This window comes from Ricinus communis, chromosome 5 (genome assembly GCF_019578655.1).
Source record: "Ricinus communis isolate WT05 ecotype wild-type chromosome 5, ASM1957865v1, whole genome shotgun sequence".
Classification (NCBI taxonomy): Eukaryota; Viridiplantae; Streptophyta; class Magnoliopsida; order Malpighiales; family Euphorbiaceae; genus Ricinus; species Ricinus communis.
Genome location: NC_063260.1, coordinates 25422955 through 25448556, shown reverse-complemented (window position 1 = coordinate 25448556; position 25602 = coordinate 25422955). Strand labels below are relative to the sequence as shown.

Below are 25602 nucleotides of genomic sequence, written 5' to 3'. Positions count from 1 at the left end.
ATTTAAATTTTATATTATTGAAAATATTATTCATTATGATTTAAAAATTATTGATGAAAATATAATTTTATTTTCTTATTCTTAATAAAATATTTTATGATTTAGGAATTTTCTTATTGTTATTATGGATTATTTTAATTTATCGAAATGAAAAAAAAAATTCATATTTTCAGGAATAATATATAAAATTATAAATAAATTATATGTATTTAAGTGAAATTCAACCCATCAACAAAAAAAAAAAGAACATAATTATCTAATAATATAAAATTTTGAAAATTATTGACGAACCTAAAATAACTAAAATTTACATATAGCAATGACGTTAAAGACAAGACCTTGAATGGCAAGCTTTAATGAAATTAGATAGCCTAATCTGGCAAAATTTGCTATACAGTAATGAAGCTTTTCTCGACTTGACAACATAAAAAATTTACATAATAAATAAATTATAATGAAAAATCATTTTAATAGGTTACAGGTTTCATAGAGCATGGAATATTATCTGCTAAAAAGATAACAAATTATTTAATCTAATGGCTAGGATTAAAAGATTTCAATATAAAGTAAAATTTCTGTAAATGTATATTACACCTAGGTACTACAGAATAACTCACTCCTTGTGTGTCGTAACACGATGTTGACCTTTGTGTTCATGAAGCCCATTTTGAGAGATTCTGTACAGAGTTGGGTTGGACAAAAACAAGTAACCGAGTAGATATAAGTCCAGCCCACTACATGAAAATTATAGACTTTTTATTGGTAGAAATAAAACCAACCTGCGCTCGAATGAGAGGAGTTATATTATGAGATATGGGATGGGATTTTGTAATTTTGATACCGATCACCCGAATTACGTGTGTGAATCGGTAACGCCAGGTGGGCGTCTTGTCCAAGTGACTCCGGCTGCCATATTAGAGTAACACGCTTCTCGGCTTCAACATCACAAATGCATGTTAGTGGTGGTTCTTAGGGTTTAGGACAAAAGCAAGAACAAGAACGGATACTTCAGATTTGCGACAAATACCAGTATAGTTCATCAGGTAGACCTTTCTATACCCCCTGCCCCAAAACTTGTGGTGTGCGGACAGTTCTTGTAATGAAATAAAATAAGATTTTAAAGGTGCCGCAAATACCCTATTTATTTTATTGCCTGCCGGCCAAGTGACGTTCAAAGTTCGATTAATTAGGTGCAAAGCATCAATCAATGGCAGACGGGAAAGTTCGTTCTTTTTACCCGAATATGGATTTTGTAAAGGCAAACCAAAAGGCAACAGCATGATGTAGCACACTAACTAACCAAACCACGAGTGTTCCGGATAAAGATAAAAAGAATTTCTCCATTCAGTTGGTGTCAAACTTAATACAGCACCACTAGATAATTTACACACATAATTTTAACACCTCGGAAACAACAAATTCACATGGGAAAAGCAGCAAAAATACACGACAGAAGTGGTAAAGAAAAAGGAAAAGAGAATTCGCTTAGGGAGAAAAGTGGTTGGCGAGACTCAGCTAGGAAACATAATTAACTAAGCCCTGGACTTGAAAGGAATGGCTCTGATGACTATCTGGTGGTACACAGCAGCAAGGGCAGCTCCGATGAAGGGTCCAACCCAGAAGATCCACTGTCATAATATACAACACAAATTGCAAGGAATCAATATCCACTCATCATATGTCATCAGAAGTGAGATACATATTATATATTCACTTATTAGTCACAGCATAACACTTACATGGTCATCCCAAGCATGGTCTTTGTTGAAGATGATAGCAGCTCCGAGACTCCTTGCTGGGTTAATACCAGTTCCTGTGATGGGAATGGTGGCCAAGTGTACCAAGAACACTGCAAACCCAATGGGAAGAGGAGCCAAAATCTGCAACCAGTTTCGGAGAGTTTTTAGTTAGAGCAAAATACCATGTTTTGCAAACAAATCTTAGCTTCCAAATTTCGTACATGCTCGAGTAGAACCAACAAAATTCCTTTTACTTAAATCGGAGATCTGGACAGAAACTAAGATTGAGCGAGAGAAGCAAAGGTAAAGGCAAGAAAAACCTTCACATTATGGATCCTCTGTATCAGATGAGCTCAAGATTATTTGTCACTCAATATAGATGATCCATGACTGGATGCAATCAATGACATTACCCTTTGACAAAATTTAATACAAATAAATAGATTTAATGACTTTGAGCTTGATACACTCATTCATTCTCTACCTAATCAAGTGCACAAGACTTCAGTAGACCACGTGACTCATGGGTCTGTAGATTTTCTTTGCCTGGACCGGATCCATCATGGACCAAGTCACATGGGTTCACCCCATGTAAGTTTAACCAAAACCTACCTAAGAACTTTTAACACAAATCATGACAATCGAGGGACTCAAGGTATTCTCTACCTAATCAAGTGCACAAGACTTAAGTAGACCGCGTGACTCATGGGTCTGTAGATTTTCTTTGCCTGGACCGGATCCATCATGGACCAAGTCACATGGGTTCACCCCATGTAAGTTTAACCAAAACCTACCTAAGAACTTTTAACACAAATCATGACAATCGAGGGACTCAAGGTATTCTCTACCTAATCAAGTGCACAAGACTTCAGTAGACCACGTGACTCATGGGTCTGTAGATTTTCTTTGCCTGGACCGGATCCATCATGGACCAAGTCACATGGGTTCACCCCATGTAAGTTTAACCAAAACCTACCTAAGAACTTTTAACACAAATCATGACAATCGAGGGACTCAAGGTGGGAGTCGCCTTTACCCACACAGCCACATAACCAAAGAAAGAAATCATGCCAGAAAATATCACCCAAATTCTTTCTCTAAACAGCAAAATTATGGATCACATGGGTTCACCCCATGTAAGTTTAACCAAAACCTACCTAAGAACTTTTAACACAAATCATGACAATCGAGGGACTCAAGGTGGGAGTCGCCTTTACCCACACAGCCACATAACCAAAGAAAGAAATCATGCCAGAAAATATCACCCAAATTCTTTCTCTAAACAGCAAAATTATGGATATGAAATACAAAAAGAAATGCTAAAATGCTAAATCACAAGCAGAAAACAAGGTCTTAGAGCCCAAATGCTAAATTATGAGCAATCTATAAACTCAAGCACCGGTAATTTATGCAAAAATCTAGCTATAACACACGAATATGATGTTAAAGTCTATAAGAGCAGAAGATATAGCAAAAGTTGCAAGTCAAAGAAGACAATGAGGTCAAGAACCTCAAAATAGGAGTAAAGCAAAGAATACATACAGGGACATGGGAGTCTCTGGCATTCCTCTTAGCATCAGTAGCAGAGAAGACGGTGTAAACAAGAACAAAGGTACCAACAATCTCAGCACCAAGACCATCACCCTTAGTGTAGCCAGCGTTAACAACGTTGGCTCCACCACCCAAGGTTTCATACGTACGGTCACCCTCAAAACCTTTCACCACGCCAGCACCACAGATGGCACCGAGACATTGCATAACCATATAGAACAAAGCTCTTGTCAGAGAGAGCTTCCTCGCAAGAAAGAGACCAAAGGTCACTGCTGGGTTGATGTGTCCACCTACCAAAAACATGTAGATCTGGTTAGTGTGGTTCTTGCTAATAATATTCTAAGCAAGGAAGAAGCATAAAAACCAAAACCAACACGAAAAGTGACCAGAAACAAGAAAAAAAAAGATTGTTATTCACACTTTATGATGCAAATCAAGAAACACCCATTAAAACTGAAACCCATATGAAAAATAACAGGAAAAAAAGAAAAAAGAAGGTATCTTTACACTGAAAGACGCAAGCAAAGCACGAAACACCCACAAAAGGAGGCAATTTTAATACCTGAGATGCCAGCAGTGCAGTAGACAAGAGCAAAGATCATACCACCAAAAGCCCAAGCAATACCTTGAGTACCAACAGTGGCACACTTGTTACCAGACTTAGAGACACCCATGACAGTTAAGACTGTGATGTAAAGGAACAAGAAAGTAGCCATGAATTCAGCAATCCCAGCCCTGTAAAAGGACCAGGAAGAGAGTTCACCAGGCTCAAACAACGGAGCTGGTGGTGGCTCCTTGTAGTCCTTGTCAGTTTGAGCTGATGTTCCTATGGGCTGCCTCTCTGTAAACTTGTTAGCTCCAAGTCTAACATCTTCTTCTTTGCCCTCCATATGCTTAACTGAGACTATCTGAAACAAGAACCAAAAAAAAAAAACTCTTGATTCTTTCAGAGCAAAAGAAGGCACACTCGAACAAAAAAGCAAAAGCTGTGAACTTGAAAGAGTGTGAGAGAGAAAAGGTGATTATATAGATAGCAAAGTGTGTTCTTAATTATTTGTCCTCATGAGAAAAAATGAGTTGTCCTTGCCCTCCTTTTTTTCATTTTCTTAATTTATCTAATAATAGTTTCTTTATTTGTTAATTAATTATCATAACCTTTTTATAGAAAGTATTTCTTTTTTTTCTTAGATTTTATTTTCTGGTAGATTCCAATGGTTTTCTGTGTGGTTGGTAGGGACATTACTACAAAATTCACCAATTCTTTTTTAAATAAATTATTAGCCCTTTAAACTCAAATTGATGTAATACACAACGTACTTAAGACACCTTAATATAGTTAATATTCAACTCGAAATTAAAAAAATTAAGTAATTTATAAGTGTAAATATAAAAGATGAAAAATCTACTGATACCTAAGCTGAAAGGTTTTAGTTTTAAAATTTATTGTTTTAAAATAATTTAGGCAATAATTACTATATATTCTTTAAGTTCTAATGAGCTTCAAGAATAATTACTGTGGCACATTACGTTTAATAAACATCACTGCAATAGAATAATATAAATTGTTGGGTTTAGAAGTTCCAACTACCCAGATTAAGTAGATAATTGAGAATATCAAAATTTTAGGGATTTGTTCATAAATTATATTGTGTGGCAAAGAGAGTAGATGGTTGCTTCTTTATTCATTTATTTATTTCTGTGTCTCTGTTTTGTATTATTGTTGCCATGTGATGCCTTGTCGTGAAATGAGGATTAACATAATTAAGTAAAGAGATTATTCAGAAGAGTTAAGTAGGAGCTTGGGGATTGTTCTGGAAAGAGCAGGAGGATGTTGACAGGTTTTGTTTGGTGGTTTGTACCTTGTTCTTATCCTCTCCATGACTGACACCTTTTCCTTATTTTTATTAAATATTAATTCTCTATCATCATCATTATTATTTTGTCTTTACAAAATTCTGGTTTTTGAACTTTTTGTTCCCCTGGTTTATCTGATTACCTGTTCAGACCATTTCACTTAACCAGGAAATAAGCATGTGGAAGGCTAGAAATATAATTTAATTATGTGAAAAGAGATAGAAAAGCAGAAGTTTAAAATAACATCCTATCAACTTTAAACCTTAACTTTTGAATTGTAAAATCTAAATATTTAAACCATGTAGTTTAAATGAATAAATTTTTTAATTTTAATACTCCTGTTCACACATTAGATTGTTATTAGCATAGACATGACAAAATGTGAGAGTTCTAATCAGTTCATATCTCATATTTTATTAACATATAGCAACAAATATATGATATATAAATATTACTATCTTACTAATGAAAATTTTAACACTAATCCTGCAAATAAGTTTTTTATGATTTATCTCAAATATGAATTAGTTTGATATGATTATATTTTATTAATATGTTTGACAGCTAAACCTCATCTAAATATATTTTTAACATGTCATAAAGGAAAAAAATAATATTGAATATTAACAGTCAGATTGACTAATTATTTATTGATTACATTCCAATTATAATTATAATTTTTAAAATAATTTATTAGTACAATAAAATTGATGAAAGACAACTTGCAATGTTAAAGATAATTTATCTGTACATTGATGGAAAATAATGAACAAAGTAAATGTATATAAAGGAGATAAGTTTTTTGAAAAAATTATTTATATTTATGTTTTTTGGTAATTTATCCTGTGTGCCTTGCACTAGAATTTGGAAATGGAAATGCTTAAAAATCAAAATTTGAATCGCTTTCTGATGCACCGATATATGAGGGTAAAATAGTCATCTGGGCTCGAAAAACAACGGTAACCAGAATCTCCTTTTGAAAAAGCTATGGAGCTACAGTGCGTAGCGTCGTAGCCACAGGATAAAAGTGGAAAATAAAATAAAATAAAAGAATTAAAATTAGAGAAAAGAAAAAACGAATGGCCAAAACATACTGACCGTTAGGATAGTGACAGCCACTTTTTAACATAAAAGCACATGGGTCAGGCTAACGGCTATGTCACGAAACGGTCCAGGGGAGTCAAATTACTATTACATCCTTTTTCCTAAGACCTTATTACTAGCTTTACCACAATGTGTTGACACGTGGATAAGGTCTGAAAGTTTCTAGGGACTGGTTGGCTAATGATGACGAGTAATTAGCGAGTGTCAATGAAGTTCAAATTCAATCAAGTGGGCGAAAGGAAATCATGAAATTTCCCCTTCGGCTTTGGGGAAAATAATTGATTGTGAATTTCGAGAAAGAAAATAATTAATTGATTTTTATTTTTCTTCATCTACTTTTATGAGTTTCCTAAACTCAAATAAACACATTAATTAATATAAAAATATAGAATCACATTCAATAAAATCATAAATCTTTGACAAACCAATAACAAACTAAATTTTACCGGAACAATTAATATTTTTATCAAATAAACCAATTGCAGTGAGCAAGCTAACATGACAAAAACAAATGAAAGGGGACCACATGGCTCCTTTTCTTGCATATTATTCTGTTGGGGTAATCTAATCCACCACATACTTGTAATCTTCCTGTTTAGCTTTATATATGAAAAAGGAAATAGTGTTATCATGCTATACAACTCACTCCTCTTGCTTGCTCTTGTGTCCACTGTCTCTCCCTGCCCTGCCCTCACATGCACCACCAGCCCCACCATGCCAACCATTTTTTGACATGGAAAGTTAGTTTTTTTTTTTTTTTGAAAAAAATATTTACAGCCAACAAACCCTGAACTAGAAAAAGGCAATAACCGGGAAAACCCTCAAATCAGGACCTTCTTCAAGTCACATTACGCTCTCATCTGATGGCTCACCTTGGACACGTGGCGTTCATCTGATGTCAATATTGCTGGTGACCCACTAAACCCACGAGCATTGTACCATGTATTATTGTGTGTGGTCCTATCCATTGCCCAACTGAATATTTCAAGAGGATAAAGGCTATAGAACATGGCATCCTCTGGCTAGAACTTCATTAATTTGATTAGAATGAATGATTGTAATCTTTTTAAGTACAGTTCTTCTAACTTGTTTCTTATTTAACAAAGATTTGTAATAAAAACGTATTGATATAATATATATGTAAAACGAATAAGAGTATATATATATATATATATATATATATATATATTTTTTTTTTTTTTTGAACCAAGAGAATATTTGTATGCCCACAGAAACAGGAAATATACAAGAGCACAGCATCTTTAATAGGAATATTATGAACTGGTTCCTTACTTTCTTGATTGACAATCAATTGAAGGCCCAAAATCCCAATCTTGAGATATGATGGAAACACAATACAGCAGCGATATGGAGAAAACATGGCTTCTTTCATAGGCTGCAAGATACAAGTTAATTATTGAGATCAATTATAATATTATGTCAAACATAAAGTAAGTCTCCCTTGTATTATAAGGTCAATCAATAATGCTTAATCTACAGCTTTAATAATGGAAGCAAAGAAATCTACTCACAAGCTGTTCTTCAGTTTTGTCATTAAATGCAAGTGTAGCTACCACGGGAGCTTTCACTGTAAGCTTATTATAATTATCATATACTTGCAACAAGACATTTCTTCTCTCAGGTTAGGACACAACATAAATAAACATTACAAAGCAGTCGTGTACCCTTCAGACATTTAATTTCCTCAGCTAACACTACTTACATACATAACTATAAAGAGATCCATGTTTTTGGGAAAAATACTTTTTCACTCTTGTTAATTGGTAATAGGCCATGCAGATTCCATTACATACATACATACACACATTTCCATGCATGTTATGCTAATTAATTAAGCTTTGACAAGCTTGGCTTTTCTTCTTCTTCTTCCTTTCTTTATTTTTTAAATCCAGCTTCCCGGCAGAAGATTAATAAACTACAGATCTAATTTACAAGAAATCTTATTTTTCCAAGTTCAGTTCATGACAGTGTTCGAGATGGATATGGGGGCAAGGTCTTTCTGGTTCCCCTCGTGTCCATAAGACGTAGAGATCGCCTCTTTTCTTTCCCAGTGTCAGAAAAGTTCCTGATCAATGTGCACAAAATGTTATTTTCAGGCAATTCTAAAACATGAAGTCATATATCAGAAGTAAACGATTACAACTTCTTTCTCCGAAAAGAAGTACCTACCTAGAGTGAAGGGGACTATGTAGAGCAGAGCTGGTTGGCCATGCCCGTCCATCAAGTTCAGTGCCACATATGTGATGAGAAGACCTGCAGCAGATTCCTTGATTAGGGAAAAAGGATATGCCACTGAAATATAAGCCCCTCAATTTGCTAGCTAATTAAGGTTAATCTGTCAAGTTGTTTTATCATGTTCATCTCTTACTTGTGAATTTAATCCATTTTAACCAGTCCATGATGAGAGAGAGGAAATTAAATTAAAATTCCATACCTAATCCATAAGCAATCATTGCCCACAAGAAGTATCCAGCTCGAAGACTCTTATTTGCCAACCAATCATACCTGCAAAACATGAACAATTATATTTTTAACATACAAATGTAGGGTAATAGCTTATTGACCGACACTGTATGCCCAAGAATAAAAGTAAAAACTTGCACACAAACCAAAAGGATTACATTTTAGAATTTTACCACTAATAAATAACTTGTGGTGCTAATAGCTTCTCTCCTTTGCTTGGCAAATATAAAGTGACAATCACAGGATTTCAAGATAACAATAGAAGCAGATATAGTCAAGAACATACTATAATTTTAGACAATGTACTTAAGTTATTGAAATAGTGATATAGGGGCATGTAAGTGAGTGAAGTCAGCAATTCCAGGACTAAAATTGATGCTATTACTCTAAGATACTGAACATAACACTTAAAATAGTATAGATAAACAAAAGCTTAGGTTGGGAGAATTAATCATTGATAATAAAAGAAACAATATTAGGTTTAAATGCAAACCTAAGAGAAAATGCTATCAACAATCCAGGTAAAAGAATGTCACCAAATCCTATAATACTGTAACCGCCCCAAGGATCAAACATGCGTGGGATCTTTAACAGCATGGGGATACCATCCTCTCCACTTCTATCACCACGGGCAACCTATAGGACAAAAAAATTTTGATTGATCAGAGTTATTTTTTTGGCATTCGAAACAAAAAAATTACTCATGGCAGATGTAACATTAGTTGATTACTTACTACAATCATGACACTTTCATGGAACAACTTCTTAGAAACAAACACCCAAAAGATGTCGTACAAGAATGCACAACTGAGAAGAACTGTACCCACCTGCAGATTGACAAATAACCCAGAATCATATAAGAAGCTCAACTTCTAACTAGTTTCTTCAATCTAAAAGAAAACAATTTTACAAAAGTAAATGTACATAGCACAAGAATACAAAAAGAAGGAATTAAGACCTTTTAACTTTAGCAAACAAATAAGTAAGTTTGCAAAATGTGCAATTAAGGCTTTTTGCATATATGAGCAAATAGCTTCGACTTAGGACAAACTGTCATTAAATGGAAAATTTTTCTCATCTCAGGTGGATTACTGAGATCCTTGGCGTCTATAAAAGTAACTGTCAGCAGATACTGTGAGTTCACAGATAAAAACTTTTATCCTAGATAAGCAAATTTTAAAGAGGGGTTCATAACAGATTCTTAGCAGGTACTTTGATTGTTAACGTATAAAGTTTTGAGGATTAGATTTTAACAGATTAGTCCAAGAGCCAAATTTGTACTCAATCTACATGGCAAAACAGTTAAAAGTCATTCTTTACACTTCATCTCCGTCAAGAGATATTTTTCTTGAAGTACAGGCATAATCAAGAGACTGAAAGTTTGTTAAGCAAGTGTTCAAGATAGCCATGCTGATGCAGCAGCATGACAGTAACCATAGATGTGCTTTTCAAATATGTACCTTCACATAAGAATAAATTTTTATATTGTATTTAGCAACATGGAATGAATTAACTTGTATTGGACAATATACAACAGTACTCATGTCATGTTTTCTCCAGTAATCCTTACCCTTCATTTGGAGGACAGGGAGTAAATGTGAAATATTGAAAGGCTAGCCATACTCAAGCTTATTAGATGTATAATAGTTTTAAGTTTTAATATGTTATTGGTGATAATCTATGGCATAATAGCAACCAATAGCAAGCGAATCATGAACTTAGTTCACTTGTATGTATCACTACCCATACCAAGCACCAATCTAAAGCTATACTTCGTGACCTGCTATATTTGTTTCTTCAAATTTTCAAAAATTAGCAGATTAAGCTTTAATAGCTTATTCTTGTGCATAGCTGGATTATCAATCCTTAGAAAAAGAAATACAAATTATAGCTACAATATACCCAGAGGAGAAGACTTAAATGCTAGTCTGCATTTGAATTATGCCAACAAGCTGAAACAGAAAGCATATGACACACTCACAGCAAATGTATTGGCAACAACGCTGCCATCATTTCTTTCGCTAGGCAGCAAATAATGCCCTCGCATCATGACTATTAACTAAAGAATTTAGAGAAATCCATACAAGCACCTAGCAATGAATTACCTTGAGGTTAGGTACATGCACAATTTGCAGAACCGTGATTATCAGTGCAATTCCCTGATTTAAGAACGAAGAAAAGGAAAAAGATAATTAGTTGAACTGCCTAATTTTATATGATCACTTCACATTAAAAGGATAAAAAAAAAAAACCCGAAGGCATATGCTTCTTGATATCCATCAAAATTTGTGATTAAATGTGACATTGCAGAATTGCATCCTTACTAGTATATCTTGGCCTATCCAGGAAAAGGAGACATTGCGATAGACAGCCCAAACAACAGCAAATGCTAAGCAGAATGGAGAAACAGCCAACGTTAGGTATGAGAGAGCTCCAAAGAAGGGTATTTTAATGTATGATTCTCCAGCATGCTTGAACCACCTGTGAGAGTTTTGAATTTTAGCTCCCAACATTAAATACCAATTTCTTTGACTAATAGGCTGCAGAAGTGGCATCTTAACTTGAAATCTAACAAGCAATTATTGGCAGTTACAAGCTAGAAATCTTTACAACACTCAACCATTTGATACCATCCTTTTAAGCGAATCTTACTCTTTTCGATATCACCATTAAAACTTTTCTTAAGGACATAACAACTGGCTAAGCTACAAGAAAAATAATAGAAAATCAGGTCAAAATCACTCTAAAAGTGTAGAATTGTCAGATCAACACTATCGCCATAGCTTACAGCTTATAGCTGATATTAGGAAGACTGGAAATACTTAGTGATGGCACTGAAAGGCGAGTATCCATAACTTAGAATTCAAAGGAATGTTCAAACAGAATAATTCATAGCTACAATAAAACCATGACCAATTCCATGAAATAGTTTGAATGTTAGAAATTAGTTAAAGGAATACTAGCGTGTTCAGCAATTCTCTTCAGTATATAGCTTTCATTTATGATAATTGACTTCTTAGCAACAAATTGAAACTCCATCTAAGCCCAACCGAGCAAATATAAATCATGGCAAACAATGGACAAGCAGACACGACTTTCAAAGTGATAAGAAGTAAAGCTTTCAAGAACATGTTGTAATCATATCAGAATTACGAGACTGGAAATTGTACCTTGATAATAATGCAACCAGGCAGGTTTGCAAGCCCTGCAAAACGATGAAACTACAGTGTATACATCAATTCTCACAAAATAAGATCAAAAGAAAGAGAAAAAGAAAAAGGAAGGAAAAAAGATTGTGAATAATTTGCCATGGATTCAGTATACGTATATCCCAAATGCCCAGACATATTTTGCATGGCAGTCAACGGAAGTATGCCTGGGACTAATGAATCTGAGAATGTACATAATTGATTAGCATGTATGGTGATTGCAGAATAGAAAGAAAAACTCTCACCTCTACTCCACCTATGCAAAAAAGGACCACCAAAAGCTCAACGAACCAGTATGACATAAGTTTGTAAAGCATGACCAAAAAGCATGAAGCAACAACAACAAACAGGACAGCTGATGCTGTGTTGATGTCTACGATACTACCACCACGTACAACCTTGTCATTTGGTATTTCATCCACAGCATCCTATATGAGGAAAAAGAAAAAGATTTGCAAATCAGAAAGCATAAGATGTAAAGAATCATCACAGGAAAGAAAGTATCAAGTTTATTCTATTATGCAAAGATGAGCAAAAAATACCTTCAATAGCTTGTCCTGTTCAATAGCTGCCTCTCTGGCACTCCATGCAGACCAGTAAGATGCACACAGGATGGTAACAACTGCCATCAACCACAAAAATACTTCGGCTATATCAACCAGTGGCCGCCGAGGGGAGTACAGCTGCACAGACACTGGCAACAAAAAAATTTAAAATAGTTTTCTGGTAAAAAGGAAGCATGGGATAATAATAAGTTGGAAGGAGAGGAGAAAAGTTTTCTTCATTTATAGCGAGAAGGTCAAATGCACAATTACAATATAAAAGATTCATAAACTAGAACAAAGGAAGACTCAACTTAAAGACTAAATTTAAATTTTGTCTGAGATTCATGCAGAAAATGAAAAGGCTTACCTGACGCATTACTCGATAGCATTTTTTCCAAGCTTGCACCAGCATCTTGTGGGAGCATAACAGCAGGTATGTGTATGTCAAGATCAGTTTCGTCTGGCTCACAAACCATCTTGTAAAGCTCTACAGGAGAGAAAACAGGTTTCTTGCAGATGAGCCACTTGACAGTAAAGTACATGTGCCATTACTACGATAAAGTATGTGCATATAAAAATTATTGGCATCTCAAGGTCACTTCTTAGTCCACAATAAAATGCAGTGGTGAACATGCTTGATTTCAATACAGTGCAGGCCAACATGCCTATTTGGATTCAGTGGTGAAGGAGTTTAATTACAAGGAAAGAACCAAAGAAAGACTTCAAATAGAGCAGACCTGAGAGTTAAAGACATAAAAAAGGATTTGATTTCTAATCATCTGATGAAAAATATGGCCCTAAAAAGCACAAAGGAAAAGTATCCATGCAGCCAACTCCAACTAGTTAAACCTAATGATATTTCAATTGAATTGGCGAGGCTAACTTTAAAAAGGTCAAATTTTTCATGGCAGTCCAGTAGAGCAATTTTCCTCATTGACCAAAACTGCCTCTACTAAATTGTCCAGTAAATAATACATGAATGAAATAACAATAGAAAACATGTTAATTACCTTTTTGGTTGTTTATGATAAGAACAGCCGAAGCACCAGCAGCTTCTGCATTATTTGCTTTGGTTGTGAATTTGCACTGGCCTCGATCAACCATGATAACATCCCTCTCAAACTAATAAATCAAACATACTCAATTTTTAGCGAACATCTATGCCATATCCTAGAAATGCAAAATTATTATCACAGATCTTTTTTTGGTCAATCAACCAAAGAGACAGTATTATTATAACAATTATTGGGAGCACATAGTAGTCCAATTACAAGAGCAGAAAAACCTTTTTCTTTGGCGCAGTACAACAGTCTCGAGGATCAGAAAGCGTGAGGTGAGTTTGATTAGCATTTTTCTCCTTTGACACAATGGCAGTGCCAAATCTAGCACCCACACCAACAAATTCAGCATCCTCCACTCCATCGACCCAAGTTTGAACTTTAACCTTGTGAAAGGAAGACGCAAGATTGATGGATAATTATACTGACTAAGTGAAGCTAGAGATAAGTAAAGTTAAACTATCATGCAGAAGAAGCTTAATCACAAGTACGAAGCATTGGCTTGAACATGATCATAATAAAGGAATGAAGTAGCATCATCAAATAACTTTTCTAATATAGCTCACAGAGCACGGCTAGTGAGAATTAAAAGCACAAAAGAGAACCAAGATGATAGAAATTTACATTGACACACAGAATAATTGGGAAAGAAATTTATCATAGATTCTTGAAATTTTATCTTTTGAGCAACCCAAAGATGAATAAACCAAAGAAGCTAATCACTTGACATGCTGATACAAATTTTCATAAAATTAAGAGACCTAGTTAATTAAGAGACACTCGGAAAGCTCCAATTTTGAGAGATCACATTGCTAGTTCCCAATACACCAGCAAAAAGAAAATATTATTAAAAGAAGAAGAATAAATCACATCATTAAGTTAAAAAAAACGAACTATTTGCACTTACTACTAACGCATAGAAACTAGACAATACCAATACCAAATACCAAAAAGAAAAGAAAAGAAATTCAATCACCTAACAGAGAAAATATGCAAGACCCAGTTAAGAAAACAGAAAAACAAGAGAAGGGTAGAAGTTTAAAAGAAGCATTAGAGCTCTACCAATACAAAATCATTCTCACAGCCAGGCTTTTTAGGAGCTAAATCATCATCATGCACTATGTCACCAGCTGTTACAGAAGAAGGATAACAAGCCACTAAAATCACGAAGATTACAAAACAAAGCTTCTCTAATAAATCCATGGATAATATTGAATTCTTCTCTCGCTTTAAGCAAGTTAGTTTCCTTTTAATGCGCTCTCTCTCAGAACTCAAAAGAATAAGAAAGAGAGAGAAAGGCTTCTCTGTTTAGTTTATGCTTATGCTTTTATATTTATTTTTTTAATATTCTTGTTTGTAGTAATGAATAAAACTATATTATTTTCTTTTGTCTGATACAAGAAAAAAAAAAAGACCGACGGTTCTTCCTTTTACTGTTGATTTAATTGTATTTTCAAACAAGAAAAATTAATGATCCATCATTATGCTAATGGATCTGCTGCTTTGTAATCAAATGACAAATATTCTAGGAGGATGTAGCCTCGAAACAACGTCGTTTTGAACCCACACAAATCCTTAACCATCATTTTCTTTTTCATGATTAGAAGTAAGCTTTTATTATATAAATCTAATTACAGGTATTTTAAAATGTTGTTTTCAGTATGTTGACGTGGCTGACTGTTTGAAACTTTTTATGCCATTTGTTTGGAATATTATGCTTCTAAGAGTTTATTTAAAATAACTATCATCATTTTCACAGATTTCAAATTTTAGTTGAATCCAGGAAAGTGAATTTTAATAGATTAATTAAATGAGATGCAAGTTCTAATTTAAGCAGTTATCAATTAATTCAAAATAAATTATATTTTGTAAAAACAAAAATAAAAAATAAAAAAACTTCCCCTAGAAGATTTGGACATGAGACGCGTTAGATGGGCACTAATGTTGTTTGATGTTCGACCAAAGCATGTGGCAATGAAACCCAGTCCTTACCCAAAATGACTCATGTATCCCCCTATAAGTAAGGGCAAAAATAGAACCTCGATACACACCAATTATAAAGTTTTTATCTGGGCAATATTGGAACGCAGCATACAAAATACACAATGATGAAATCAAGGGGGGGGGTCCATTAATTGGTATGGCATGTTTTATAACAAGAAATAGCAGCAGCAGCAGCAGCAGCTTAAAAGTATACTTGCAACTGTCCTTGGAAGATCACAAGAAGGATTTCAATTCCATGAGCACAAATTATTGTACTCTAATAATACACCCATCTCTCATACTTAAAAAATAACAGCTTTCTGCCATTCTACTACTGTCCTGAATAAGGCATCCATTCTGAAATCCAAGAATTCATCAATCAAGCTAAATGCCAAACCAACAAGAATTCTTGCACCATTGAATAAAATTTGGAATCTGTGGTGAAGGTTTTAACATATCCTTCTTTTGTGTTGATGTTTTAGTTATGACTCCCTTTTATTACTGGCAGATCATCAGATAAATTTGCTGAGTGGAAAGGAAGGAATATAATAGAACTGTAGATTTTCCAGCTTCAAAAGAACAGAACCAGTGATTGATACCTTCCCATTAAGAAAGTTGCACTTTTGTCACTGATTCATCAAATCCAAACCAAAGTGACATTAATATTCCCACTACATGACTTCTCTAGTGTAGCTTTAGCATTTCAGCTGCTAAGCAGCCTTTTTTGACCAATACTAGTTCTGAGGGTTATAAGAAAAGATAAAACAGAAAGAAAAAACAAAGCTTATAATGAATTGCATGAAAAGTATTCTCAGCATAAAGAAAAAAGTTCAAAAAAAAAAAAAAAAAGATCTGAAGCATGTTTGATGCATCATTTTCCTTCTTCTGTAGTAAAACCTATGGTGTAACAGAGACAAACACCTAAAGAAAGTTGGGACCAGAAAAAACCCTTGAACATTCAGATCTCCATCATGGGGAAAAGAAAAAAAAAATTAACCTAGTATAGGAAAGAAAAGATCATAAATCTCATAGCCTCAGAAAAGTTTTGGTGAAAAGGAGCAGTTATCGTAGCCATTCTGTAGGCCGACATATAATTATCTTATTTGATGTTTTTAGGCAAAGGATTGTTGAAAATTCCCAACTTTGCTTCTTGCAACAGCTAAACTAATGAACCACCAGCCAAGAAAACTTGGAAGAGATCCTGAAAGTTTCATCTTTTCTGATATTATAGCTAGACAGTAGAACCTACTTTGGCTGTCGAAAACTGTCTTGGTATGTCATTAGTCTGCCATCTGCTCTATAATTTGAATGGCTGTGGAAGTTGTTGGCAATGTAAGGTTCTGGTAAAGAGTAACCTTCACCGGAAAACCTGATAGCTCCTCCATTCATTGACAGACCAAGTGTATTACTATTTTTCCTGGGTAGGCTTTCCAAGTCAAATTGGTTTGGAATGTTAAATCCTCCACTTACAGCCTGCAGAGGAACTGTGACTCCATGTCCAACAAATGAAGTAGTTGTGCCATTCTGGTTAAAGGAACTGATATCGCTATAACTCATTTGAGAGTAGTTTCTACTTCTGTCTTCTGGCTGCAGCATGCTTTGATAGTATCCAAGATAGCTGCTTGAACCTAGTATTGGATCCGATTTTTCTGCATTTATTCCTGCTTGGTTCTGGGGAATTCTTGGTTGAAAATAGTTAATTGAAGAAGTATCAGGTCTATGATTTTGAATATGAGGATTCGCTAGTACAGTTGGTAACGTTAAGTACATCGATGAAGCTGTCTGATTGAAGGAATTAGAAGAAAAGTTTGGCTCCATATATAATCTTGATCTTTCTCCTTTGTCCTTCCCAGTTGGAGCTATGAATCCAATACCTTGGCTGAAATCAACTTGATCATTGGGCACTTGGCAGTGATCATTAGATTTAGCAGCTCTTTTGCCTTTTGCAGACTTCACTGGGGATCCACCGTTGCAATTTTGAGCTCTTATGCCTAAGACAATGCTCTTCTGTTGCTGTGCTTGCAGATTCGAGTCTGAGGGGCCAAACTTAGAAATTGACTTGTCAGGTAATGCCAATCTATCTTCCCCATTCCCTTCAGTTGGTGTCAACAAGACAATCGCGCGACTATAATCAGCTTGATCTTCAAGTACTGGAGTGTTGTTAGAATCAGCCAATTTCTTGTTTCTACTATACCTTTGAGAAGGTCCGCCATTGCAACTTCGACCGCCTGTACCAGTTCTGATCTTGTTATGACGCTGCACTTGAACCTTTTCCTTACAGTTCTTTTGAGGCTGTAATTCAATGTTCTCTTCCAAGTTGATTATCTGCTGCGTCTGGACATTTTTCTCAAACTTGCTCTGGTGATGCAACTGACTATAGTCCTCAAAGTTATTCTGATGCTGGACTTGGATGTTCTTACCAAAGAGATTTTGGTATTGAACGCGAGCATTCTCCTCAGAGTTGTTCTGATACTTCAATTGGTTTTCCTCTCCTCTAAAACTGCCTTCTTTCCTTTCTGATTCAGAAGCTTTCTCCTCTTCCACCAACTTCGCCATCTCTTCCTTCATCCATGATACCAAATTCTTTCTTGTAACTTTAAGTTCTTCCAGCAAAGAGTTCATGTAGTTTTTGAGATCATCCAAAGCAGCATGCTCATCGACACTAGTTTTAGTTTTACCCTTTTTCCGAGCTGCTCCTTTTCGAGTTCTTCTCTTCTTTTTATTTGGAGCCAAGTTGACATTTTTACTTCTTCCTCTTTTCCCTTCCTCAGCTTTTCCAGGTACAATTTGACCTGAAATTCCAGGATCATTATCGCCCTTCTGCTGAAATCTAGTAGTAGCATCAATTTCATCATTGTTAACAGGAATCAGGGCCAGTCTATGCTTTTTATGAGCTGGTTCACCACCTAAACTGGATTTAGAATCATAGCTTGAAGAATCAAAGTCACTGTCACCCCTCCTAAAATCCCAGCGCTGCTGGAATTTCAGTTCCTCTCCCATTTTAAAGTTGGCAAACATCTAAAGGATCCAGAAAAGACTAACTTTCTCTGGAGAATCAAAGCATAGATATTGCCCTACTTGCCATTATCATTTCAAGAGTGCGGAAAAACAATACAGCAGCAAACAAACTTGGAACTCAGCTAATTTCAAGAGGATATCAATAGTTCCAGCAATGCCCTGAGTACAAAATTGTATCATGTCAATTAAAAGGTGATCAAAACTGGAGGGTCTGAAGACATATGGCATATCCACCTACCATTTTTGTTTTTCTATTTTGTTCATAACAAAGAACAACCAAGTATAAGGTAAATAGACAGCAAAGTGGAATGGAGTTTCAAACCTTAGGAAAATTGTAATCTGTCTTGCTGTTCAAAAATAAAACGATTCTAAAAAATTTCTGGCCATGAATATAACTGCCAGGGCCTAATTTTTACAGCAACAGAAACCAGAAAACAATGTAAAAGGAAAGGCACTATCTAGTTTCTATAATGCAAAAAATCAAAAATCATTGTCCTGAATCTAAAAAATTAAGGACAAAAATAAAGAAGGAAACCATTCTTGAATCCTTCATACTTTTCAATGGTAAAAAGATAATCAAATAAAAGGAGAAGCTTGAGCATCAAACTTCTTCAATCAATGGTTAAAAATATAATCTTATTGAAGAGCTCAAAAGGAGCATCAGACAGTACAAAATCATAAGATGTGCTGCACATAAATTCCACAAACAAGATCCGAGTTCGAAGCCATAAACTTTCTCAGATATTACATCTAAAAAAACCAAGAAAATTTATCATAAGCACTGAAGCAATAAGCATTAATAATGAAGAAACATCAAAAACAGCAACCACAATAAAACCTTTCAAGAACTGAGTTAGGGGTTTTTCTTTCAAAGATATGGACATGAACTTACTAGGCTTTCAGTAGATGAAGAAACTCTGATCAAGAACAAGGTGACTGCTTTCCTATCAAAAACACCACCAACCCTCAAATGCACATCTCTTCCATGACGCTGTTCTTTCTTTCAGGCATTTATGTCCTTACTTTCTCTCCGCAAATGGCAAGGAAAGATTCGTCCTTGCCTGTCTGATTAAATGAGTCATATCTGTACAGATACTCTGAGTGTTTCTGTTTGTGTTTTTTCTGTTTATGGAAATAAGTCAGTAAGTTGGCTGGATACTGGAAGGAAAGAGTTATAGGTCCTTTTTCTTTTCTTTTCTGAATATTAGCAATTAGCAGGTTTAAAAGTAAATAAATGCTTTTTAATTTTTCACCAAATAATTATATTCTCAGAGGATTTTAAAGATCTTTTTGTCTCTTATTATTATGTATTTTCTACCAAACGCCTGCATTACTTCTTGGACAAAAGATTTGTGATCTTCCAAAGTTGTATTCTGAATTTAACTCCTTCAGGAGTTACAATCTTATGTTAATTGTCAAGTTACAGCTGTAATGAATTAAGTGGTGGTTCTGTAAAAGAATTGATAATTGGGAAAACATAACATTTTTTTTTTTTTTTATCTTTTCTTTTGGTGGAAAGTTGGCATGAGAAGTTTAGCTTTTTAGCCTGTGATGGAAAGGCAATATAAATAGTTATATGGACCAGTTTAAGAAATGATGTTCTTTAGATGGCCTGTTAAATAAGATATAGCAGAATTGGCATCATAACCATGGAATGTTGCTTCTCTCTTATTTGCATTCTTACAGGGACAAGACACCTGGTATGGAAATAAAAGTCTAGACGATCCAGGCTATATTAGAACAAAGAATCTCTATTTGCAGGAAGCATCAACTTTACTATTTATAATATGAAAAAACTGAGATGCGGAACTCATTCGCACATTGAACCAGAAAAGAGCATTGTTGAAGTTGTACTTTACTTGCTGCAGTTACAGCTGGAGTTTCTTAGCTGTTTATTTTTTCTTATTTTAAATAAATCTAATTTCTTTATTTGACTATTTCAAATAACTTAGTAAGCAGTAGTTTCTGTTATTTAGGGAGTTGTTAGTCATGGAAACGTATTCCATGAATAGTTCATATTTTGACATTTTTCAGTTTCATCTTAAGCTGTATTTAAAGTCTTCACAGTCTAATAAAATAAATATACTTCACACAACAATTTCTTTCTTCTTAATCTTTCTTTTCCTTCGAAACTCAAACAAATTGGTATCAGAGCTCTCTTCTTTAAGAGACCTGTGAAAGAAAAAAATATTATATCTTTTTTTTTTCTTTATCAATGGATGCAGAAACACCATTCACTGCATTGGCACCACCAGTGTTTGATGGCGAAGGTTATCATGTCTGGGCAGCAAAAATGGAGGCTCATCTAAAGGTAAACAATCTGTGGGAAGCTGTGGAGGAGGACTACGAAGTTCTTCCATTGCCTGCAAATCCGACAATGGCGCAGATCAAGACTCATAAGGAGAAGAAATCAAGAAAATCAAAGGCGAGAGCTTCGTTATTTGTTGCTGTTTCTTCTAACATCTTTATTAGAATCATGACGATGAAATCGACGTTTGAAGTTTGGAATTTCTTGAAAGAAGAGTATGAAGGAGATGAAAAAATCAAAGGAATGAAAGTTTTAAACCTGATTAGGGAGTTTGAGGTCCAGAAAATGAAGGAATCAGAGACGGTGAAGGAATATTTTGACAAGCTGCTCAGAATAGCAAATCAAGTAAGATTACTTGGATATGAATTTCCTGATTCTAGATTAGTTCAAAAAATTCTTGTAACTATTCCTGAGAGGTTTGAAGCTACAATTGCTTCCTTGGAAAACTCTAAAGATCTGTCAAAAATTAGTTTGGCAGCATTGATGAATGCGTTGCAGGCACAAGAACAGAGAAGACTGATGAGGTCTGAAGGGTCTGTCGAAGGTGCATTAGCTGCGAAGGCTAGCTCGAGTTATGGTGGAAAAGGAAAGAAAGTTGAAAGTTATAAAAAGGGAAATTCAGGCTTTGATTCTCTCAATACGAATATAGGAACAAAATCTTATTTCTCTCCATATAAACACTATGGAAGAGAAAACCATCCACCTTGGAAGTGTTGGAGAAAGCCAGACCAGCAATGTGAAAAATGCTTGAAAATGGGGCATCATCAAAGAATTTGCAGAAGCAACAATCAACAAAAGACGGTGACGCAAAAGAATGTGCAGTAAAAGAATGTTGCTCAAGTTGTTGATGAAGAAGAGGAGCAGCTTTTTGTAGCCACTTGCTTTGCAGCCTCTAATTCAAGTGAGAAGTGGCTAATTGACAGTCGTTGCACCAATCATATGATATTTGATCGTGATCTCTTCAAGGAATTGGATACTTCTGTTGTTTCCAAAGTGACGATTGGCAATGGAGAAAAATTTGCAGTCAAAGGAAAAGGCACAGTGGTAATTGAAAGTATTTCAGGTACAAAATTTATCAAAGATGTGTTATTTGTGCCTAACATCAGTCAAAATTTGTTGAGTGTTGGCCAGTTGATTCAAAAAGGTTTCAAAGTTATATTTGAAAGTAATCAATGTTTGATCAAAGATGCAAATGACAATGATGTATTCAAAGTTAAAATGAACGGAAAAAGCTTTGCACTTGATCTATTGGAGGAAGAGCAAGCAGCATTCCCTATAGCAAAAGTCCATTCAAAAATTTGGAGAGCTACAGAGAAGCTGCAATTCCGAACTGTAAAGCTTGTCAACAAGGAAGCAATCAAGACTTCCATTCAAGCAATCAACTTGGAGAGCTACAGAGAAGCTGCAATTGATTCATACGGATGTGGCTGGACCTCACAGCACACCATCTCTCAATAGCAGCAGGTATTTTTTGATATTTATTGACGATTTCTCCAGAATGTGTTGGATTTATTTTCTTAGATTCAAGTCAGATGTTGCTGGTATTTTTTGAAAATTCAAGCAATGGATTGAAACACAAAATGGTCACAAAATACAAGTCTTGAGATCTGACAATGGCAAGGAGTACATCTCCAATCAATTAAACCACTTTTGTGAAGAAGCATGGATAGAACATCAACTCACTGCTCCATACACTCCATAACAAAATGGAGTTAGCGAAAGAAAGAACCGCACCATAATGGAGATGGCTAGATGTTTGATGTTTGAGAAGAATTTGCCAAAGGAGTACTGGGCAGAGGCTGCACATACTACTATATTCCTTCTTAACCGACTTCCTACAAAAGTTGTCATAGAAAAAACTCCATATGAAGTCTGGTATGGTTTTAAACCCTCTCTAAAAAATTTCAAAGTATTTGGTTGCTTGTGTTTTGTTTATGTTCCTCAGAAAAAACGGGATAAGTTGGATAAAAAGGCGGTCGGAATCTTTGTTGGGCCTCTAAAGCTTACAGGATTTTCCAACCAAACACCAAGAAAATTTTGATAAGTAGAGATGTGCATTTCATGGAGAATGATGAGTGGGATTGGGATAAAAAAACAAGGAGTTGAATTTCCTGGTCAAGTTTCACAATTTCAACTTGATCAAAATGAGCTGGTTGATGACATTCCTACAGTAATGAAAGAAGAGCTGTTACTGATTGAAAAAAAATCAAACATGGAAGCTGGTGAGAAGACCCAAAAATAGAAAAGTGATTAGAGTGAAGTGGGTATTTAGAACCAAGTTGAATCATGATGGTTCAGTCAACAAGCATAAAGCTAGGCTTGTTGTAAAAGGGTATGCTCAAATTTTTGGTGTTGATTGATTTTGTCCCAATCTTTGTTTTCTTCTGAAAAAAGGATTCTGAGACGTTTGCTCCTGTTGCTAGATTAGATACAATCAGGTTGTTGCTTGCGATAACTGCAAAAAAGAATTGGAAAGTTTATCAACTTGATGTCAAGTCAGCATTCTTAAATGGTTTCTTGGAGGAGGAGATTTATGTCGAGCAACCTGAAGGCTTTGTTGTGAAAGGGCAAGAAGATGATGTGTACTTGCTCAAGAAGGTCTTGTATGGTCTGAAACAGGCCCCAAGAGTACATCAGAATTGATGAGTACTTGATGCAATTAGGTTTCAACAGAAGTCTTAATGAAGCTACCCTCTACATCAAAGGTGATGAAATCAATTTTGTTGTTGTTTCATTGTATGTGGATGATCTGCTGGTTACTGGAAGCAATGAAGAGCTTGTGAGAAAGTTCAAGGAAGATATGAAGCAAACTTTCGAGATGACAGATTTGGAGAGAATGGTTTACTTTCTGGGAATGGAAATAAAGTAGAAACCTGGAGAAGTGTTCATCTGTCAACAGAAGTATGCGAAGGAAATTTTGAAAAAATTCAAAATGGATGAATGCAAGAGAGTAGACACTCCAATGTGCCAAAAGGAGAAGCTGAGCAAAGAAGATGAAGCTGAACTAGTTGATGAAACTTTTTACCAAAGTTTAGTTGGTTGTTTAATGTACTTAACAGCTACTAGGCCTAACATCTTACATTCGGTAAGTCTACTATCTAGATTTACAAATTGTGCAACAGAAACTCATCTTACTGCTGCTAAAAGAGTCCTGAGATATGTGAAAGGGACTTTGAATTTTGGAATTAAATTTTGTACAAGTCAAGATTGTATTTTGCAAGGATATTCCGACAGTGACTGGGGAGGCTCTCTTGATGATTTGAAGAGCACTTCAGGATACTTTTTCTTTTTTGGTTCAAGTGTATTCTCATGGTGCTACAAAAAGCAAGATACTGGTACATCGCAGGTTGAATTCATTGCAGCTAATGCTGCTATAAATCAAGCTTTATGGTTAAGAAAGGTATTAGCAGATTTGAATATGAAGCAAGAAGGATGTACATATGTATTTGTAGATAATCAAGCTGCTATTTCTATTTCAAACAATCCTGTTTTTCATGGAAAAACCAAGAATTTCGACATCAAATTATTTTTTCTCCGAGAAGTGCAGAAGGTAAGTACAGTTAGATTAACTTATTGCAAATCTGAATTACAACTAGCTGATATATTTACCAAGCCTTTACCAAGAAGCAAGTTTGAGTTTCTTTGAGAAAAACTTGGAGTTTGCAGCAACCAAAGTAAGGAGGAGTGTTGAAGTTGTACTTTAGTTGCTAGCGATTCTCGGAGTTTCTTAAATTGCTTATTTTTCTTGTTTTAAATAAATGTAATTTCTTTATTTGACTATTTCAAATAACTTAGTAAACAGTAGTTTCTATTATTTAGGGAGTTGTTAATCATAGAAACGTACTCCATGAATAGTTCCTATTTTGACATTTTTTAATTTCATTTTAAGCTGTATTTAAAGTCTTCACAGTCTAATAAAATAAATATACTTCACACAGCAATTTCTTTCTTCTTAATCTTTCTTTTCCTTTGAAACTCCAACAGGCATAATTCTTACAAAACCAAATCTTGAGTTAATTTGGAATTAATCTTCGAAGAATTAAGGTAGACAATAAGACTAATGGATAAAGAAGCGCAGTTGTGCGTACTAACAAAGTGTCACAGCACTCTCCATTCGGTAAGAAACCCTTTTCTCAGTTCTACTAGAATTTGGTTATAGCATGCTGAAATTTACAGATTTGAAATCATTATTAAGTTGGCTTTTCAAGTTACTTATGGGCAAACCTTTGCCTTTGATACAACATTCACCAGACTTCATTAGCCAAATTAGGCATACTCTATCAGCTGATAGACATAGTTAATGCATTGAATAAAAGAAAATACAAACATCCATCTTTTAGTTTATTGGCATTGGAGGGTCCAAAACCTTTCGTTCACTGCCATGCCCAGCATCCTTGCACAATGATGACTAGGAAAATTTCTTTAATATAATATAGGGAATTTTCAATATTCTCAAGTCTGGAATACAGCATCAATAAGACAGTCGTGTTAAAAATAGAATATTTAATTCTCTTTATGATGATGTTTTGGAGCAAAAATTGGAAAAATATTTTGCAAATAAAGAAATCTCTTTCTGACGATAATTTCAAGGGTAATTCACTCGAATTAGAATCTTTATGGGGCACATGACATGACTTCATCCTTCTAGAGAGAGAGTGTGTATGTGTGTATAAATCTTGACAGTTGGATTATTTTTATCATAACATCAAAAAGGGTTAAAAAATATTAAAAAACTCATCGACACAAGAC

At 34.8% G+C, this 25602-nt stretch overlaps 4 protein-coding genes across 4 annotated transcripts; 1 reads left to right on the top strand and 3 right to left on the bottom strand.

The window, feature by feature from the left end:
- Window positions 1-1320: 1320 nt before the first annotated feature.
- On the bottom strand, window positions 1321-4336 carry LOC8287390 (probable aquaporin PIP1-2). Its single transcript, XM_002509769.3, has 4 exons — window positions 3853-4336; window positions 3282-3580; window positions 1740-1880; window positions 1321-1628 (listed from the first exon to the last, which is right to left on the bottom strand). Exons 1-4 carry the CDS (start codon window positions 4178-4180, stop codon window positions 1533-1535), a joined length of 864 nt encoding a protein of 287 aa, XP_002509815.1. The 5' UTR covers window positions 4181-4336; the 3' UTR covers window positions 1321-1532.
- Window positions 4337-7831: 3495 nt separating this feature from the next.
- LOC8287389 (signal peptide peptidase-like 2) lies at window positions 7832-14854 on the bottom strand. Its single transcript, XM_002509768.4, has 14 exons — window positions 14607-14854; window positions 13772-13930; window positions 13497-13608; window positions 12854-12973; window positions 12484-12635; window positions 12187-12369; window positions 11903-11937; window positions 11057-11213; window positions 10838-10891; window positions 9467-9559; window positions 9226-9368; window positions 8704-8774; window positions 8439-8522; window positions 7832-8334 (listed from the first exon to the last, which is right to left on the bottom strand). Exons 1-14 carry the CDS (start codon window positions 14745-14747, stop codon window positions 8210-8212), a joined length of 1629 nt encoding a protein of 542 aa, XP_002509814.1. The 5' UTR covers window positions 14748-14854; the 3' UTR covers window positions 7832-8209.
- A 1243-nt stretch (window positions 14855-16097) lies between these two features.
- Window positions 16098-20453, bottom strand: LOC8287388. The gene is made up of 2 exons (XM_002509767.4): window positions 19438-20453; window positions 16098-18704 (listed from the first exon to the last, which is right to left on the bottom strand). The coding sequence occupies exon 2, from the start codon at window positions 18543-18545 to the stop codon at window positions 16773-16775; it is 1773 nt and encodes a 590-aa protein (XP_002509813.2). The 5' UTR covers window positions 18546-18704; window positions 19438-20453; the 3' UTR covers window positions 16098-16772.
- Window positions 20454-20760: 307 nt separating this feature from the next.
- Window positions 20761-21678, top strand: LOC107261514. Its single transcript, XM_015721449.2, has one exon. It carries the CDS (start codon window positions 20761-20763, stop codon window positions 21676-21678), a length of 918 nt encoding a protein of 305 aa, XP_015576935.2.
- Window positions 21679-25602: the final 3924 nt, after the last annotated feature.